The sequence below is a fragment of the Hyperolius riggenbachi genome, chromosome 1, assembly GCF_040937935.1.
Source record: "Hyperolius riggenbachi isolate aHypRig1 chromosome 1, aHypRig1.pri, whole genome shotgun sequence".
Taxonomy (NCBI): domain Eukaryota; kingdom Metazoa; phylum Chordata; class Amphibia; order Anura; family Hyperoliidae; genus Hyperolius; species Hyperolius riggenbachi.
This window is the reverse complement of record NC_090646.1, coordinates 361,009,100-361,027,992: the sequence shown is the minus strand read 5'-3', so window position 1 is coordinate 361,027,992 and position 18,893 is coordinate 361,009,100. Positions and strand designations below refer to the sequence as shown.

The 18,893-nt window shown below is 46.1% G+C and overlaps 1 protein-coding gene across 4 annotated transcripts in view; it reads right to left on the bottom strand.

The window, feature by feature from the left end:
- ZBTB5 (zinc finger and BTB domain containing 5) overlaps positions 1-12,542 on the bottom strand; it is a 59,302-nt gene extending 46,760 nt beyond the window's left edge. For 2 of the 4 annotated variants that reach the window (XM_068271307.1, XM_068271305.1), the window contains exon 1: positions 12,246-12,430. Coding sequence is in view for 2 of the 4 variants with exons in the window: in XM_068271305.1 (XP_068127406.1) it covers positions 12,246-12,253 (8 nt within the window). In the remaining 2 variants the exon portion in view is untranslated. Of the gene's footprint in view, positions 1-12,245 lie in introns of all 4 variants that reach the window. The other 2 variants (XM_068271304.1, XM_068271306.1) reach the window with 2 other exon arrangements.
- Positions 12,543-18,893: the final 6,351 nt, after the last annotated feature.

Genomic DNA, 18,893 nt, shown 5'->3' with positions numbered 1-18,893 from the left:
TTAAATCTCTGCCATCCAAAGTAATCCGATTGTTCTGGTTGGTTGTAGTTGTAGCCTTAATCGCGGTGGGTGGGATTCCTCTGTATTTTGGGTCCAGTTTCAGCACAAATAGGTTTAAAGGTGTAAAAATCTGAGACAAATCTGGAGCAGCTTAGGAGAGCTGCAGCCCGGCTGGGCGCGCTCAGTTAATCACTAGATGATTGCAAAGAAAACAAAGCGTGAAATACCGTATATACGCATGGCTAAGCATTCCAGCGAGTGCAAAGTGCCCTGCCGAGCATGCTTTAGAATGTATTGCTACTTGTCCCCACTCCGGCTTGCATCCTCTAGTGTCCCGTGCAGCTTCTGAACTGGTCACTAGAGCTCCAGGCTTACTGTAATAAGACTAGTGGCCAGCTCGGAAAGCTGCCAGGTACACTAGAGCAGTGGTTCCCAACCTTTTCCGACCCAGGAAACACTTTCTGACCAAATTTTTCTCCGGGGAAAGGCGGGCGCTGGGGGGGGGGGGGGGCGGGGGGGAACGGGGTCGGGGAAGGGGGGGGCGGGTGTTTGCGCGACCTAGTGGACAGTGCCGTGCGCAGCAGGCTATGGGGGGGGGGGGAGGGGGCTGGGGTGCGGCTGCATAGCTAGCATAGTTGCCCTGGTATAGGGAGTTTAGTTGCCTCAGTATAGCTAGTATAGTGCCCCAGTATAGCCAGTATAGTGCCCCAGTATAGCCAGTATAGTGCCCCAGTATGGCCAGTATAGTGCCCCAGTATAGCTAGTATAGTGCCCCAGTATAGCTAGTATAGTGCCCCAGTATAGCTAGTATAGTGCCCCAGTATAGCTAGTATAGTGCCCCAGTATAGCTAGTATAGTGCCCCAGTATAGCTAGTATAGTGCCCCAGTATAGCTAGTATAGTGCCCCAGTATAGCTAGTATAGTAGGGCTGCACGATTTTAGGGGAAAATCGAAATTGCGATTTTTCTCTCAGAAATCGCAATTTCGATTTTCCCCCGATTTTTTTCAAATCCTGCTTTTTGCACTTGAGGGGGGGGGGGTTGTTCACGGTCTGCAATGCCCGGTCCGCTGTCTGTAACTTGCTTCTGGCCCCGCTGGTGCGCTGATTGGCCAGAAGCAGTGAATATGCATAAGTGTTAATGAGCGGGCGGGGGGGGCGGATCCACTCGAGCGAGCGGCGGGCACATGCAGCATTACTAATCACTGGCTAGCGATGGAATGACGGCAGCGGTAGGCGGAGCTGTACAGAGCATACAGCTCCGCCTACCGCTGCCGTCATTCCATCGCTAGCCAGTGATTAGTAATGCTGCATGTGCCTGCCGCTCGCTTGAGTGGATCCGCCCCCCCCGCCCGCTCATTAACACTTATGCATATTCACTGCTTATGGCCAATCCGCGCACAGCGGGGCCAGAAGCAGTGATCCTCAACACTAGCGGCTTAACTAACAACATTAAGCTCGACTGAGATTTTCAGCTTGTGCTGCAAGGAGGGCACGTCTGAGTCAAGCGCTAGTACCAGTCTGGTACTATCTGCGCTTGACTCAGACGTGCCCTCCTTGCAGCACAAGCTGAAAATCTCAGTCGAGCTTAATGTTGTTAGTTAAGCCGCTAGTGTTGAGGATCACTGCTTCTGGCCCCGCTGTGCGCGGATTGGCCAGAAGCAGTGAATATGCATAAGTGTTAATGAGCGGGGGGCGGATCCACTCGAGAGAGCGGCCGGGCACATACAGCATTACTAATCACTGGCTAGCGATGGAATGATGGCAGCGGTAGGCGGAGCTGTACAGAGCATACAGCTCCGCCTACCGCTGCCGTCATTCCATCGCTAGCCAGTGATTAGTAATGCTGCATGTGCCTGCCGCTCGCTTGAGTGGATCCGCCCCCCCCGCCCGCTCATTAACACTTATGCATATTCACTGCTTATGGCCAATCAGCGCACAGCGGGGCCAGAAGCAAGTTAGACAGCGGACCGAAAAACCGAAGGCACTGACGATCAGCAGATCGTCTTGCCTCGAACCGCGGTTTCGGTTTTGAACCGAAAAACCGTGCAGCCCTAGTATAGTGCCCCAGTATAGCCAGTATAGTGCCCCAGTATAGCCAGTATAGTGCCCCAGTATAGCCAGTATAGTGCCCCAGTATAGCCAGTATAGTGCCCCAGTATAGCCAGTATAGTGCCCCAGTATAGCCAGTATAGTGCCCCAGTATAGCGCCCCAGTATAGCCAGTATAGTGCCCCAGTATAGCCAGTATAGTGCCCCAGTATAGCCAGTTTAGTGCCCCAGTATAGCCAGTTTAGTGCCCCAGTATAGCCAGTTTAGTGCCCCAGTATAGTGCCCCAGGATAGCCAGTATAGTGCCCCAGGATAGCCAGTATAGTGCCCCAGGATAGCCAGTATAGTGCCCCAGGATAGCCAGTATAGTGCCCCAGGATAGCCAGTATAGTGCCCCAGGATAGCCAGTATAGTGCCCCAGGATAGCCAGTATAGTGCCCCAGGATAGCCAGTATAGTGCCCCAGGATAGCCAGTATAGTGCCCCAGTATAGCCAGAATAGTGCCTCAGTATAGCGCCCCAGTATAGTGCCCCAAGATAGCTAGTATAGTGCCCCAGGATAGCCAGTATGGGTAGGTGGTGCCCCCCGCCCGTCCCCGCCGCTGTTATTACCTTAACAGCGGCCGCTCTCCCCTCTCCGACGCGTGTATTTATTCAAGCAGCATATCTCCCGGCTGCTGTGTGTGATGCGCAGGAAGCAGGGCAGCGGCTTCCTGTAACGGCGATATGCATCGCCGTTACTATGGTAACCGAGCCCTGCTTCCTGCGCATCACACACAGAGCAGCCGGGAGATACACTGCTTGAATAAATACATGCGCTGGAGAGGGGATAGCGGCCACTGCTAAGGTAATAAAAGCGGCAGCCGCGGGGACGGGCGGGAGGACAGTCCTGCGTCCCGCAGACCACAGGTTGGGGATCCCCGCACGGCACACCAGGCAACATCCCGCGGCACACAGCGGTTGGGAAACACTGCACTAGAGAATGCAAACCAAAATGAGGACAAGTACCTATACCTGCCAAAGCATGTTCCACAGCATACTCTGTATATGGGGGCCTCTGCACAAATCACCCGCGGTACAGTGGTTTGCAAAAGTATTCGGCCCTCTTGAAGTTTTCCACATTTTGTCATATTACTGCCACAAACATGAATCAATTCTATTGAAATTCCACGTGAAAGACCAATACAAAGTGGTGTACACGTGAGAAGTGGAACGAAAATCATACATGATTCCAGACATTTTTTTTTTACAAATAAATAACTGCAAAGTGGGATGTGCGTAATTATTCAGCCCCCTTTGGTCTGAGTGCAGTCAGTTGCACATAGACATTGCCTGATGAGTGCTAATGACTAACTAGAGTACACCTTTGCAGTGTTCTCCCCAGAATTTTTTTCCAGCCGGGTGGCATGAAATAGTAGCCGGGTGGCATGAAAAAGTAGCCGGGTGGGGCGAGTTGAAAATGCAGGGCAACTGTGCTTACAGCATAGGAATAGGTGAGGAGGTGAGCCGATGACAGCCGGGTGGTTACAAAATCTAGCCGGGTGGAGCACCCGGCTAAAAGAGCCTGGGGAGAACACTGCCTTTGTGCAATCTAATGTCAGTACAAATACAGCTGCTCTGTGACGGCCTCAGAGGTGGACTAAGAGTATTGGGAGCAATAACACCATGAACTCCAAAGAACACACCAGACAGGGATAAAGTTATTGAGAAATGTAAAAGCAGGCTTAGGCTACAAAAAGATTTCCAAAGCCTTAAACATCCCACGGAGCACTGTTCAAGCGATCATTCAGAAATGGAAGGAGTATGGCACAACTTTAAACCTACCAAGACAAGGCTGTCCACCTAAACTCACAGGCCGAACAAGGAGAGCGCTGATCAGAAATGCAGTCAAGAGGCCCATGGTGACTCTGGACGAGCTGCAGAGATCTACAGCTCAGGTGGGGAAATCTGTCCATAGGACAACTATTAGTCGTGCACTGCACACAGTTGGCCTTTATGGAAGAGTGGCACGAAGAAAGCCATTGTTAACAGAAAAGCATAAGAAGTCCCATTTGCTGTGTTCCCCACATGGCTTGTTGCAAATTGCAAACATGTGGAATAAGGTGCGCTGGTCAGATGAGACCAAAATGGAACTTTTTGGCCAAAATGCAAAACGCTATGTGTGGTCGGAAAACTAACACTGCACATCACTCTGAATACACCATCCCCACTGTCAAATATGGTGGTGGCAGCATCATGCTCAGGGGGGTGCATCTCTTCAGCAGGGACAGGGAAGCTGGTCAGAGTTGATGGGAAGATGGATGGAGCCAAATACAGGGCAAACTTGGAAGAAAACCTCTTGGAGACTGCAAAAGACTTGAGACTGGGGTGGATGTTCACCTTCCAGCAGGAAAATGACCCTAAACATAAAGCCAGGGCAACAATGGAATGGTTTAAAACAAAACATATCCATGTGTTAGAATTGCCCAGTCAAAATTCAGATCTAAATCCAATCGTGAATCTGTGGCAAGATCTGAAAACTGCTGTTCACAAACGCTGTCCATCTAATCTGACTGAGCTGGAGCTGTTTTGCAAAGAAGAATGGGCAAGGATTTCAATCTCTAGATGTGCAAAGCTGAGAAACACCCTAAAAGACTGGAAGCTGTAATTGCAGCAAAAGGTGGTTCTACAAAGTATTGAGTCAGGGGGCTGAATAATTACGCACACACCACTTTGCAGTAATTTTTTTTTTTTAATGTTTGGAATCATGTATGTTTTTCGTTGCACTTCTCACGTGTACACCACTTTGTACTGGTCTTTCACGTGGAATTTCAATAAAATTGATTCATGTTTGTGGCAGTAATATGACAAAATGTGGAAACCTTCAAAGGGGCCGAATACTTTTGCAAACCACTGTATATCCCTCATGGAGAGGCCAACCCCCACTTTACACACAAAATGTGGGTGTCAAAAAGTCTGCCTATCCGCAGTGAAATACAGTATTATTATATCGGCAATCCTTCATATGTATGGGTTGCTATGAGCAATAGAAAAAATGTGCTTTAGAACTCAATATGAGAATCTGTAACTTGTTGCGACTAAATTTAAAAATTGTTGCTACTACAGTACAATCTCATAGTAAACCTCTGGCTACAGTAAACTCAGCCGCTTGGTTCCGGCCATGCACCTGTATAGATATACAAGGTATGCTGAATTCTGATATACGGTAGTAAACATCTGATGTGCTTAACTACTTGGCCAAGTCTCTTGAAGTTTACTACAAATGGATTTTACTGTAAATTATTATCCAGAAGAAAAAAATGGATCTTCCAACACATCAATTATTTAGATGAGCGCTATACCAGCCATTCTCATACCAGTCAGAAGCAGGAACGCACTTCCACGTACACACACGTTAGAGAGATCAAACACATTGACAGCAGTCATTCATTCAATACTGGATCACTAATATATGCATACTTAACTTATTAGACTTCCAGGGCTCAGTATCTGAAACCTAAAATAGATTGCTGAGCTCCTAGGGAACACATTGTAGGTAGGAACTGGGATAAGGAGAAATTACGGTATGTTAGAAATGGGGGTGGGGGAGTCTCTGCTATCCTCTTATGCCTCCTTGTAGGCTCGGAATCAATAATGCAATATATGTACATTATTGATCAGTAGCTATGTTTAAAGCTTTCTACAAAGGGAAATTCATAAGCCAAATTATCTAATAGTGAGCAGATTCACAAACCCACTACCAAAAAGCAGTTATAGACGAATATGAAAAGGAATGCAAACCTGATGCTACATCAACTTGTACAGGAACTAGTGATAACAGAAGCACTGCAGTGCACAAAAAGCAGGACTTAAAGCCAAGCACTACACATACCGTACATATAAGAATAAACCCCAGTACTCCCATTCACCAATATAAAAGCAATGGTGCCAAAAGGAAACAAATTAACACAATTTACTTTTTCTTTTTTTTTTCTATTTAAGCGCGAAAGTAACAATCCTCGGCTACTCCAAAAAAAAAAAAGTCAAGCAGTATGTGACATTTATGTGTAAAGCAGAGCATTGAGATACACAGCATAGAGATGCACAACTTTCGCCTGTGGTCCTGACAGAGGAGATAGAGTATCAATACCAACTCAAGCACTAAAGCCTGGTACACACTTTCAGTTATGGTTGGCCAATTTTACCACCTCTATATAGTATGAGGCTTTACTGACAATCTGCTCATTGTAGTCCCTATCTGTTGACCCTCATAATATATGGAGGAGGTAAAATTGGTCGGTGATTGGCCAATCATAATTAAACATCTATACAAAAATGAGCTATCAGGGTGGAGCACAGGGTGCACACACTTGTTCCACGCCAGTATGAATGCTTGAAGATCCCTTTATGTCCCTGTGCTATGCTGGTGTCAACCAATGGCTACAGAAATTATACTGAAGCCTCTAAATCTAGACAACTCTCCATTCACAGCTGGCTATACACTGATAGAAACCTTTACATAAGTAGACCATAGATTCAATGATTCCATCCAATCTAATCAAATAACCTAGTGCATTCAATGAATTTTCAACTGAACATGGATCAGAAACACTCCTGCTCTCAACCAGCAGGTGCCACATGCACATGAAGTGGAGCACTATCGGCAGCAAGGCAGCTTTGTACTGCATCAAGCAGTATGAAGCTAGTGGTGAAATCAATATTAGATCAGAATTCTAGCTTCCAGTGTAACAACGTGATAGACAAAGTAAAGGATAGATGAAATGTATTTAGTTGCATGGGGGAATGCAGTAATTTAATGGTCATAGTAGTAGGTGTGGCCAAGTGGAGAGTGCCATATGCTATATGTTTGAGGCAAAGTTCCAGAGCCACCATTCGTGCAGTTAATCTCTCATGTGCTCTCCACACTTTGCTAGCTATACTCAAAGTATGCTTCAAGCTTCCAATGTTGCAACACATTGCCAGCACCCCCAAATCTCTCAGGCTAGTCATCAGTGTGTTCTAGCTGTAATGAGCCCCCTGTAGTGTGGTCACAGCTTAGCAGACCATCTCAGACTGCTGACAGACTGGAAGCTGCATTGTGACAGCTGGGTGAAGTAACTGACAAAATGGGCTGGAGGGAACACTGCTGACATCAAGAAGAGATTACCTGGTCTGCCATAAATCCATATGTTTATGACCACATTAATGCTAAGTGGAGGGAAGAACATTGATGGACCTGCCAGCAATCAGGGTACCAGGTAGGATAGTGGAGATCCTCAAGGAGATGCACATAATTCCAGCTTGCATGCAAATGTATATGCAAATATGGTTTTCTGCCCTCTAGAGATTCTCATTACTCCCATCTCCATCAGACACTCCCATCTTGCATGCAGCTTGAATTGTGGCCAATGAAATAACAGACTTCCCAACTGGGCCATGGGCAGCACGGTGGCATAGTGGATAGCACTCTAGTGGTTAGCTGGATCCCTGGTTTGAATCCCAGCCAGGGCAACATCTGCAAGGAGTTTGTATGTTCTCCCCGTGTCTGTGTGGATTTCCTCCGGGCACTCCGGTTTCCTCCCACATTCCAAAAACATACAGATAAGTGAATTGGCTCCCCCTAAAAATTGGCCCTAGACTATGATACATACATACACTACAAAATACATACATAGACATATGATTATGGTAGTGATTAGATTGTGAGCCCCTCTGAAGACAGTTAAGTGACAAGACAATATACTTTGTACAGTGCTGCAGAAGATGTCGGCACTATATAAATACTAAACAATAATGATAATTCTGATTGGCCCCATTATAAATCCCATACTTCTCATCCCAGGCTTTTGCTAGATCTGCTTTAACAAAAATCAAAGTTTTGGAAGAAAAGTAGATCATGTATACTTTTACAGTATTTACTACATACTGTATATTTATGATGTAATCTGAATACTACAAATGGCTCACCCAAGGAAGTGCCTCAGGCCTGGGGCCCAACAACAGTACTTCCCAATCGCAGGAATAGCACTGCAATAGTGGAACCCTATGGGGGTGTTCCTTAGTAGCTCCAGAAATCATGATGAAAATCACAGTACTTCACAATTCAGAAATCCCAAGTGATTTCCAAATCACAAACATAGCTGCTAGTGGGGCCCAGCCCCTATCAGGTATTAAAGTGGACAGTCAACATTTTTTCTACTTTTGTATACAGTAAAAAAAAAAAAAAAGTGTCATGACCTTGTCAGATTCAGAACAAGAAAATTCTATACTATTTTCAACAAAGAAGCATTCTTAGCAAGCAGTTGCCAACAATGTTACTATTCCAACACATATAATACAGTGTAAAGGTGGCCACACACGATACAATAAAATGATCCGATTTTACGGCAATTCGATAAAAACGATCGGATCTCCCAAAAAAAGTGAAAGCTTTTTTTTCATTCGAGTGAAAAATCCGATCGGATTTCCCGTTTTCTTCGATTTTTATCGATCCGGAATGCCAGATATTTTTGTTCAATCTTTCTAAAGATTGTATGGTGTGTGTTAGAGTGTCAATTTATTAATATACACACCCTAGCAATTTTGTCAGAGTTTCCAATCATTTTTGTCATAACTGGGTAAAAAATTGAACCTACGTGTGTGGTACATTGGTCATATTTTTTAAATGTTACAATCCGTCAGAAAAATTGATTGCAATTCTTAAATTGAACAGATATTTAAAAAATTGTATGGTGTGTGGCCACCTTTACAGTGGTGTAGCAATAGGGGATGCAGTGTTACAATGTAACAATTCCAACACATACAATACAGTGTTACCAATGGCATAGCAATAGCAGACCAGAGGGGCCAGTAGTGGCCCTCCTTCAACCGCTTTATTAGATCTTTATTGGTGCTAAACTAGTAATAATTACCCCTATATGTGTTTTGATTAGTTTCAACCATTAATACACTGTTCTTCTCTGCTTACACCTCTCTGGGCTCTATTCACAATAAGCAGTTCGGTAAAAGCATTTTGGACAGTAAAATACCTCATGCAGTATTTTACACTTTTTTTTTTTCCAAATTCACTAAAGTTTTCCCCCTTGAGGCAGAAGTTTGGTAATTTACTGAACAAACATGCCTCAATTCACTAAGCCCTGGTCAGTGTCACTTACCAGCCTTCTAGCAGGGCAGCAGGCAGGCAGCTCTGTGTGAGACTCAGAGGCTTTCTGTCCTGTGCATACTGTCATCCCTTTAGATGTGCTGCAGCCACCAGGGGGAGCTCTTCTGTGTGCTAAAATACAAATACAGTATGCACATCTAAGGGATGCAGGGATGCTTGCAAAATTGTCAGCCCTTCTGCATTGATACAGTGTAAGACCCACCAGCATCCCTGTCTCATCCAATCACAGTGAGAAGCAGGCTTTGTGGCTCTCCCTATTGGCTGCCTGGCTCTCCCCAAAGGCTGTCTGTCAAATCTACCTTACAGAGACAGCATGGGGAGAGCCAGTTATCGGCTGCTGTGAGCTGGAGAAAATTACCGAACACTTTTAGCCAGTAAATGCCATGCGGAAATCTTTGTGAATTGACATTTCCCAAGGCAATTACCACACAAGTCGGTAATTTACCTCACTAGTCAGGAACTGTGATTTTCTGTGATAGGTTTAGTGAATTGTAACTTGGGAAGGTGATTGGTGAAATCAGCTGTTTTCAGTATTACCGAATGTGGTAATGCATTGTGAATAGAGCCCTCTGACACCATGGGTGTCCTTGGTAGGTTTCGGGGTTCCATATCAACGTTTATGTACACAGCGCATAAGGGGGCGCAATGTAAAACTTGCAATGGAGCCCAGAGCTCCTAAGCTACGCTACTGAGTGTTACACATAAAGGGCCTGATTCACAAAGCGGTACAAAGTGTTTGCACGCCTGTGAAAAGCCCTTTATCACGCCTAAACTCAGTTTAGGCGTGATAAAATGAGACTTGCGCACGATAAAGAGCACAAAGCGGTGCTAACTCAGCGGTGCAAAGGTTATCACGCCTAAAGTCTTTTAGGCATGATAACTGAGTTATCACCGCTTTGTGAACCAGGCCCAAATAGTTCATTCAAAGGCAATGTATGTTTTTTTGAAATAACCTATACAAGTAGACATATGTTATCTTAAAAATTGGCTTTTTTATAATCTTCAATTACTGGGGTTGAACCAGATCCTTATAAACTGCTAAATAAGATTCGGGATCAAATGACTGCTTAGTGAGGCACTTATTTATTAGCGTAGTTACACATTGGGGCATTAGCATGCACATCCTATTAAAACAGTGAAGGGGAAAAGCCCTATTGGGTGTTGTGCATGCTGTGAGACGCATTCAGTACGTGAGTGCATGCTAATACAGTGCTCTCCCCAGAAATGTTTTTCAGCTGGGTGGCATGAAAAAGTAGCTAGGTGAGGACTGACAGGGGAATGCAGGGCCAGTGCAACTTTACTTACAGCATTAGAGGAGGACAAGGAGGTGAGCCGATGACAGCCGGATGCTCACCAAAATTAACCAGGTGGAACCCCCGGCTAAAAGAGCCTGGAGAGAACACTGCAAATATGCATCACTGCAACTTGTAAACATGCATGTTATCCTGTACCACATAGCATGCCTTGCGTCATTCTGATGGATTCTAATGCACTGCTAATGCGCTGATATGTATTATTATTTAGTATTTATATAGTGCCGACATCTTACGTAGTGCTGCACAGTATTGCCTGTATTGTCTTTTCACTTAACTGTCCCTCAGAAGGGCGCACAATCTAATCCCTACCATAGTGATAGGTCTATGTATGTATGTATCATGCAGTGTGTGTATTGTAGTCTAGGGCCAATTTAGGGGTAAGGCAATTAACTAATCTGTATGTTTTTTGGCATGTGTGAGGAAACCCGAGTGCCCGAAGGAAACCCATGGAGACACAGGGAGAACATACAAGCTTTTTGCAGATGTTGACCTGGCCGGGATTTGAACCGGGGACCCAGCGTTGAACATTGTATGTATGTACTATTGCAATATAATTACATTTGCTTTGCGATTGTATCATTCTACACAGTGCATCAGTGTGAAAGAGAACCCGAGGTGGGTTTGAAGAATATTATCTGCATACAGAGGCTGGATCTGCCTATACAGCCCAGCCTCTGTTGCTATCCCAAACCCCCCTAAGGTCCCCCTGCACTCTGTAATCCCTCATAAATCACAGCCATGCTGCTGACAAACAGCTTGTCAGAGCTGGCTGTGTTTATCTCTATAGTGTCAGTCTGCTGCTCTCCCCGCCTACTGCAGAACTCCAGTCCCCGCCTGCATCCCTTCCCTCCCTGTTAATTGGAGGGAAGGGACGGGGGCAGGGACCGGAGCTATGCAGGAGGCGGGGGAGCCGCTGAGACTGACACTACAGATGTAAACAGCCCGCACAGCACGGCTGTGATTTATGAGGGATTGCAGAGTGCAGGGGGACCTTAGTGGGGTTTGGGATAGCAACAGAGGCTGGGCTGTATAGGCAGATCCAGCCTCTGTATGCAGATAACATTCTTTAAACACACCTCGGGTTCTCTTGAAAGTAGAATTAATCATCTACTCATGAATCTGCTAAGTTTTTGCAAAGATCCATTTCAGCCTTCTCTAATTCCAGTTGACAGAAAATAACAGGAAAGCTGAATTAGAAAAAAAACGTCTAAAAGTTGCCATATTTCACTTTTCATCAGATTCGAAAACTTAGATGACATGTTTCCTATAGATTGCAGCCCTTGTCCTATATTCAAGAGTGAACATTGCTAGCAAATAAATAGATATTTCCCAAGTAGAAATGAAACAAACAAGTATACAGATATTCAACTACAACAACACATTACTTTAGTGACAGCTAGTCAAAACTCAAATGAAAGCAAAACATGTAGTATCACTATATCTTCCAAGTATCAACAAGAACCACCTTACCAGAACCAATATCTGCTATATATGCATTGACTGTTGGCCGTTCTGTAAACATACACTGTGACCAAAGTGTACAAAGATGACAAGAATTTACTACAATTCACCCCACGTGATACACATGCCAGCATCCTAGGGAGAATACGAGATCGGAGGGTGACCTGATTTGCCAGTGTTGTCTGCCCAAGCTAGTAGGCGATAAGGATCGCACAGATATTCACGTCGGGGAGTATGATGGGCTGCACAGGAGATAGACAGAAAAGCATGCTTTACATACATGTACATATGTGTGTTGTGACACAACACGGGATGTAAACGCACGGAGGGGGGAGGCAAATTCTGTCACTTGGGCACCCAGGCGCGTCTCCCCTCACCTGGCCCCAGGCCTCGGTCACACAGCGGCCTCTTTGTGTCTGACGGCTCCCCCGGGTGCTGGTACTGTTGGCCTCCTCCTCCGGCTACCGGACGTGACGAGCAGACCATGGGGGGCGGGTGAGGGGACAACAGACAGAAGGGGCGGGGAATAGTCAGACACAGGAGCTCCAGACGCGTCTGTCGCCTCCTCCCCCTTCACCACTACAACTGCGAGCTAGTGCGCGCCCTGCTGCTGCCAGCGCTGAAGTGCGGTAGTTTGCTGGGCTTCTCTGTTATTGGCCGTAATGCTCTGGCTTTATCACTATACAGCATGTTTATTAACCAGTTGGTGCCAGATACACTGTAACTGTCTGACATGGAATTTTGGTTCACTTATCCCTTCCAGTTGATGCGCGCGTCCGCGTCGCACCTGCCCGCGACAGAACGTCACTCACTTGCACGCCCCTCTCGGAATCGGATCAATGCAGGAATTGTAGTGACAGGCAGGCCCCGCCTCTTTGTCTTCCCGCCCCGCCCCAGTCACTGAGGCTAATTCAACATGCTGTGGTAGTGATACTAGTAGAGCTCGGTGCAAATATAGCCGAGAGGCGTTCGATCGAGTATGCAGGCAGTGAGTGTATTGATCTGCACACACTGCAGAGGATTTACAAGTAGATTAGTCCCCAACAGGGCCCATTTTATCAGGAGACAATGGACTACTTACTTTTGTATGCCACTATTGCTGCTGTAATATGTAGCAAAGCAGGTTCTAGGGAAATTGGAGCGTGGAAACAGCTTCAATGAACGCTTCTTTAAATTACACTTGAGGTGAAAACAAAAAGTACATTAATACACCTAAATGACTCAATGTTATGCACTAAGAGCAGTAAAGTCTCATATTGCTTACAGGTATATCCAGAGCCGGGACAAGGTCCTCCAGCACACAAGGCTGAGACACCAAAGTGCACCCCTCCATCCCTACCACCCCAGTCATCACACACAGATTGCTATTAGACTAAGAGGCGCCACAGGGCCCACAACCTCCCCAACACCTTAATCTCTAGTTATCTGGCTTGCAGTCACTGCCATGTATCCCCTTTTATTATTCCTTTCTGCTTCAGACACAATTAGGAATGACAGCTGAATGAATTCTGTGTCCCCTCCTACACTGCGCCCTGAGGCTGGAGCCTCTCCAGCCTATGCCTTGGCCCGGCCCTGGGTATATCCACTAAGCTTTTCTATAGTTATTTCTAACCTGACATCCAGGTAATTTTTATTCTAGGGGTCGTTTCTGGCCTATTTGGTGCCCCAGGCAAGTTACCCTTTACCACGCCTCCAACACTAAGGGCTGGTGCACACCAAGAGTGCTTTTAAAAACACTAGCGCATTAAAAAGCGCTTGGATCACACTAGAGCAATGTGATTTTTCCCCAAACACGGATCCTACAGCATTTCTGCTGATTTCTGAGGTGATTCAGCCTCAATGTTAAGTGTAGGAAAGTGGAAAAGCGCTAGATCAGAGCGATTTTCCAAGCGTTTTTGTGACATAACCAGTACACTAGCAGTTGTACTTTGTCTAGAAAAAAAAAAGGTAAACAAAAACGCTCCAAAAATCACTAGGTATTAATAGAAAATTGCTAGGCACATGCCTAGAACCACCTTGAAAAATCACTTCAAAAAGCGCTGAGCGTTTGCAATGACGCCAGCGCTTTTTGGTGTGCACTGGCCCTTACTCTGCTGCTATTACAGGCTGATTACTGATTTAAAAATGACAACTATATATCCATACAGAAATGTCCCTAGTATCATGTGCTTGCCAAAAAGCAGAAAATGCTGAGCCTCCAGGCGCCATCTTCTACCCTTCTCGCAGCTCCTAGCAGGTTTCTAGAGTCCTCTGTGCTGCTCCTGGAGTGTCACCTGACCTGCATTGGGTCAGTTGACATGCCAGGAGCTGTGCATGGACAGCAGAAAGCTGAAGGGAGCTGCAGGATGGATAGAAGATGGTATTAGGTAGCCCCCTCACCAGTAAAGACAGATGTGTCCCCTGTATTAGGTAGCCCCCCATCCAGTATAGCAGATGTGCCCCTGTATTAGGTAGCACCCTGCCCAGTATAGCCAGATGTGCCCCTTGTATTAGGCAGCCCCCACCCAGTATAGCAGATGTGCCCCTGTATTAGGGACTCCCCTGCTTGGGGCCTTACTGTAAGGGGGGTCCTCACTCTGCTGCTGGCGGCCGCCCGCTGACCTGCCCTGTGCGGGCCCGGGAGTCCCCAGTTACTCACGTAACCCCGTTCCTGTGCGGACTCCTCCCAATGCGCTCGTCTCTTGTTTACGGGCCCTCTCCTATCGCCACCGCTGGGGAATGCATCCTATCTCCACGGTTACCCGGCAGCACCTCTCATGACATCAGAGGTGCCGCCGGAGGTAACCATTGCCATAGGATACGGCAAGAGGAGAAGAGCACGGGGAGAGCAGGAGAGCCCAGCGAGAGGAGTCCACGTTGGAACGGGATTATGTAAGTCACTCTTACATATACTGGGGCGCCACTTGGCAACCTATATACTGCAGCACCTGTAGCTCTCTACCTACACTGAGAGCACCACATATATCTGGCTACCTATACTGCAACACCTATAGCTTGCTACCTATACCAAGGGCCCCTCCTGTACCTGGCAACCTATACTGCACCTATAGCTCACTACCTATACTGAGGGCACCACATGTACCTGGCTACCTATACTGCAACACCTATAGCTCGCTACCTATACTGAGGGCACCACATGTACCTGGCTACCTATACTACAACACCTATAGCTCACTACCTATACTGAGGGCACTACATGTACCTGGCTACCTATACTGAAACACGTATAGCTTGCTACCTATACTGAGAGCACCACATGTACCTGGCTACCTATACTGCACCTATAGCTCACTACCTATACTGAGAGCACCACATGTACCTGGCTACCTATACTGCAACACCTATAGCTCGCTACCTATACTGAGGGCACCACATGTACCTGGCTACCTATACTACAACACCTATAGCTCACTACCTATACTGAGGGCACCACCTGTATCTGGCTACCTATACTGCACCTATAGCTCACTACCTATAATGAGGGCACCACATGTACCTGGCTACTTATACTGCAACATCTATAGCTCGCTACCTATACTGAGGGCACCACCTGTACCCTATCTCATATGTTAACTGGGGACTACCTGTATTTTGCTAATATTTAGCCCCACCCACATCATGTCATGGCCATGCCCATTTTTTGCTGCAGCACCCTCCCCAGCATAGCCAAGATTTACCCTGTATTAGGCAGGCCCCTAACCAGTATAGCCAGATGTGCCCATGTATTAGGTAGCACCCTTCCCCAGTACAGCTGGGTGTGCCCTGTATTAGGTAGCACCCCTCCCCAGATAAGTATAGAAGGAGGCACTCCACAGGCAGGAACTTGCGTTCATATTTTATTAGCAATGGCGGTACACTACATTTTAAGGGCTCCGCCTCTCCCCAGTATAGCCGGGTGTGCCCTGCCTTAGGTAGCACCACTTCCCAGTTTAGCCAGTTGTGCCCCCTGTATTAGGCAACCTCCTCCTCATATGCAGAGCGGCAGGCACAGCGTAGGATGTAGTTACCTGTCTTGGTGCCAGGTCATGTGCTGTAGCTCCACCCCATTATATGTACACCAGTGTAATAATGATATTAAGCAATGCAGCATGGTACCGAAGGGGATCAAAGTGTTGGACTTTGTGTCCTTATGTTTGTAGGACGCCCCAGTACGTTACCAGTGTTGGTAGGTTGCTACACGTATTAGGTCTCCATCTTTGCAGAACTCTAGCACAGACACAGATAAAAAACACTAAGGGCCCATTTACACTGGGGCGATTAGCTGTTTACTGCTAATCGCTGAAATGCTGGCGATCGCTAAAGTGCCAGTGTAATTAAAAGTATATGGCAGTGATCTCACTGCAACGATCAACAGCAATTCGCGATTTGCGGTAAATGCAATCGCTGTGTAAGCAGCGATTTTTCACAATATTTGAACGATTGCGATTGCAATGTTAAAGAAACTGGAATTACGATTGCTCAAACTTCGCGAAAAGTACAGTGAAAAATTTGCGATGAATGTGAAAATATCGCTGCCGCAAAATGCTAGTGCTAATCGCTAGCGTTTTGCGATTGCTCAGTTGTGTTGCACAATAATTCTGTATGCCAACTCACTGCCCTTGCAATTCTGTGGACCTGTTCACAGTACTACGTTGTAACTGATCGTGTTATATACTCACTTTATGCAGGCTTTGTATTAAAGTCTATGCTCCATTGCCGTTCACAATGTCTATGCTCCATTACAGTTCACAATGGCCTCGATTCATAAAAGTGCCTGCGAGCGGGGAAAGTCGAGCGGGGAAACACCGCTGTCGGTATTTCCACCTTCAGGGTGGTAATTCATAAAAATTTAGCTAGTTGTGACAGGCGTGCGGAGATACTCCGCTGTAGGCAGGCGTTAGGCTGTCGGGAGACATGCGGAAACAGGAGAAGCAGGCGGAATCCCTCCGTGCGGTGTTCTCTCTGCAGCTGCTTGGGAGGTCTGTCCCATTCACTGCAACGGATTCCGCACGCTTCTCGCCACATCAGAGGTAGCGGTAATACCCGTCCGCATACCGCTACCTCTAATCTTTATGAATTGACATTTGTTACTTTTGCTGTGATAATCACCGCGCAAGGCGGTGATTTATCACTCTGCTCGTGGATGTCGGCTTTTCATGCGGAAAAAGCCTTTATGAATACAGATTTGGCTGTGTGGTCGGTAAAGTGAGCCGTTTTCAGCATTTCCTCATGCGGAAATGCTTTATGAATCGAGGCCTATGTCTATGCTCCATTACAGTTCACAATGTCTATGCTCCATTACAGTTAACACGTGCATTATGCAACCTATTGCTGTGAACCTAGCCTCAGGTTAAAATGGAGGATATTATTGATCAAAATACAGTAGTATTTTGTATTATGCTCTGCCCATTCACCCGTGACAATGGCCTCGATCCATAAAAAGCAGTGCGAGAAAAAAAATCTGCGAGGGAAAATACCGCACTCAGTATTTTCCCGGTCTGTGTGCTAATTCATAAAGATTTTCCCAGCTGCCTTTGAAGGTCGGTAAATTACCGCAGCCCATTGAGCGGTAGAGCATTGTGGCAATATCTCTCTTTTGCCCTGCACAGAAGACTCACACAGACTGCTCTCTGTACAGATGACTCACACAGACTTTCCCTGCACAAATTACTCACACAGACGGGCCGGCTCTCTGCACAGATGACGGCTTCCTGCACTTTGCATTGTTAACACCTCACCAGAGGTGTCGGTAACTTATTAAGACCTCACCAGAGGTGTCGGTAACTATAGTCAGGCTTACCGCTTGTTGAAGGCTTTATGAATAGACATTTGCTGACAATTTATTGACATGTGTTGGAGGTAACTACAGCCAAGTCGGTAATTTATCTCCCTGGTCAGTAATGGTAGCTTTTCATGAGGTAACAGCCTTTATGAATTGACACATTGCTAAGTGCTCGGGAAAGTCTGCTGTTTTCAGCATTACCGCATGTGGTAATGCTTTATGAATTGAGGCCAATGTCTCCATATTTGCACCGATCTGTACACTAAGCCATGTCACACAAAAACAGACATTTCTTGCAATAAGAACCTTCACTGGGTGTATGGTATATTGGAATTTCTATCCTTTATACAAAGGGAACACATATATATCATGCATCTGCCAATTTTACCAGTGAGCAGCAAACACTTAAAAAAACCTAAAATTATCTGTGATGAGCAAAAAGCTCACGGCTGACCACAGTGATATACAAATGAAGCTGTGTCTGTGCAAGAAGAGAATAACTCCATTTGTGTGTGAATAAACCTATCTGATAGGATGGGGACAGCAACCACTAAAATGAACTGAGAACATGCTGACACTGGTGACAGGGAATGAAGGTACAGAATGCACTGATACTGATAAATTTGTCAGGTCTCCGTTTACACACCTATAATATTTTGTTCTTTATTGCCACCCAGGCTGCCCTATGCAAGAGCATCTCTTGTTATGGCCACTCTTTCAACAGCCTGCCGCTCAGTGATGCTGCTCAGTGCAACCTCATCAATCAGACAACCATTTAAGGGAGCAGGTGGCATGCCATTGATCATTGGAAAGGGAGATTGAGAGCGGAGATTGTTGCAGCAATACAGAAAAGAAACAAGCAAATTATAAAAGCATTGTCCAGCTGAAGAACAACCAGATGGACAGCTGCAGTGCATGCAAAGGAACAAAATAAACCTCAGTTTGTGCAATGTTCCAAACAGTCTTTTATTAAAAAGATGAAACCGTAAGATCAGTCTCAACACCTTTAAGGTTCCTTTTATACTATTGCTCTGCAGCAGCGGTGTGATTCAGAACAGTTGCACCGCAGCGGTAAAGTCGCACCACGCGGTATACACATGGTGCGATTGAAGAAAAAAAAATAACGTTACTTCTTTTGCACTCTCGGGAGTCGCAGGGTAATTCACT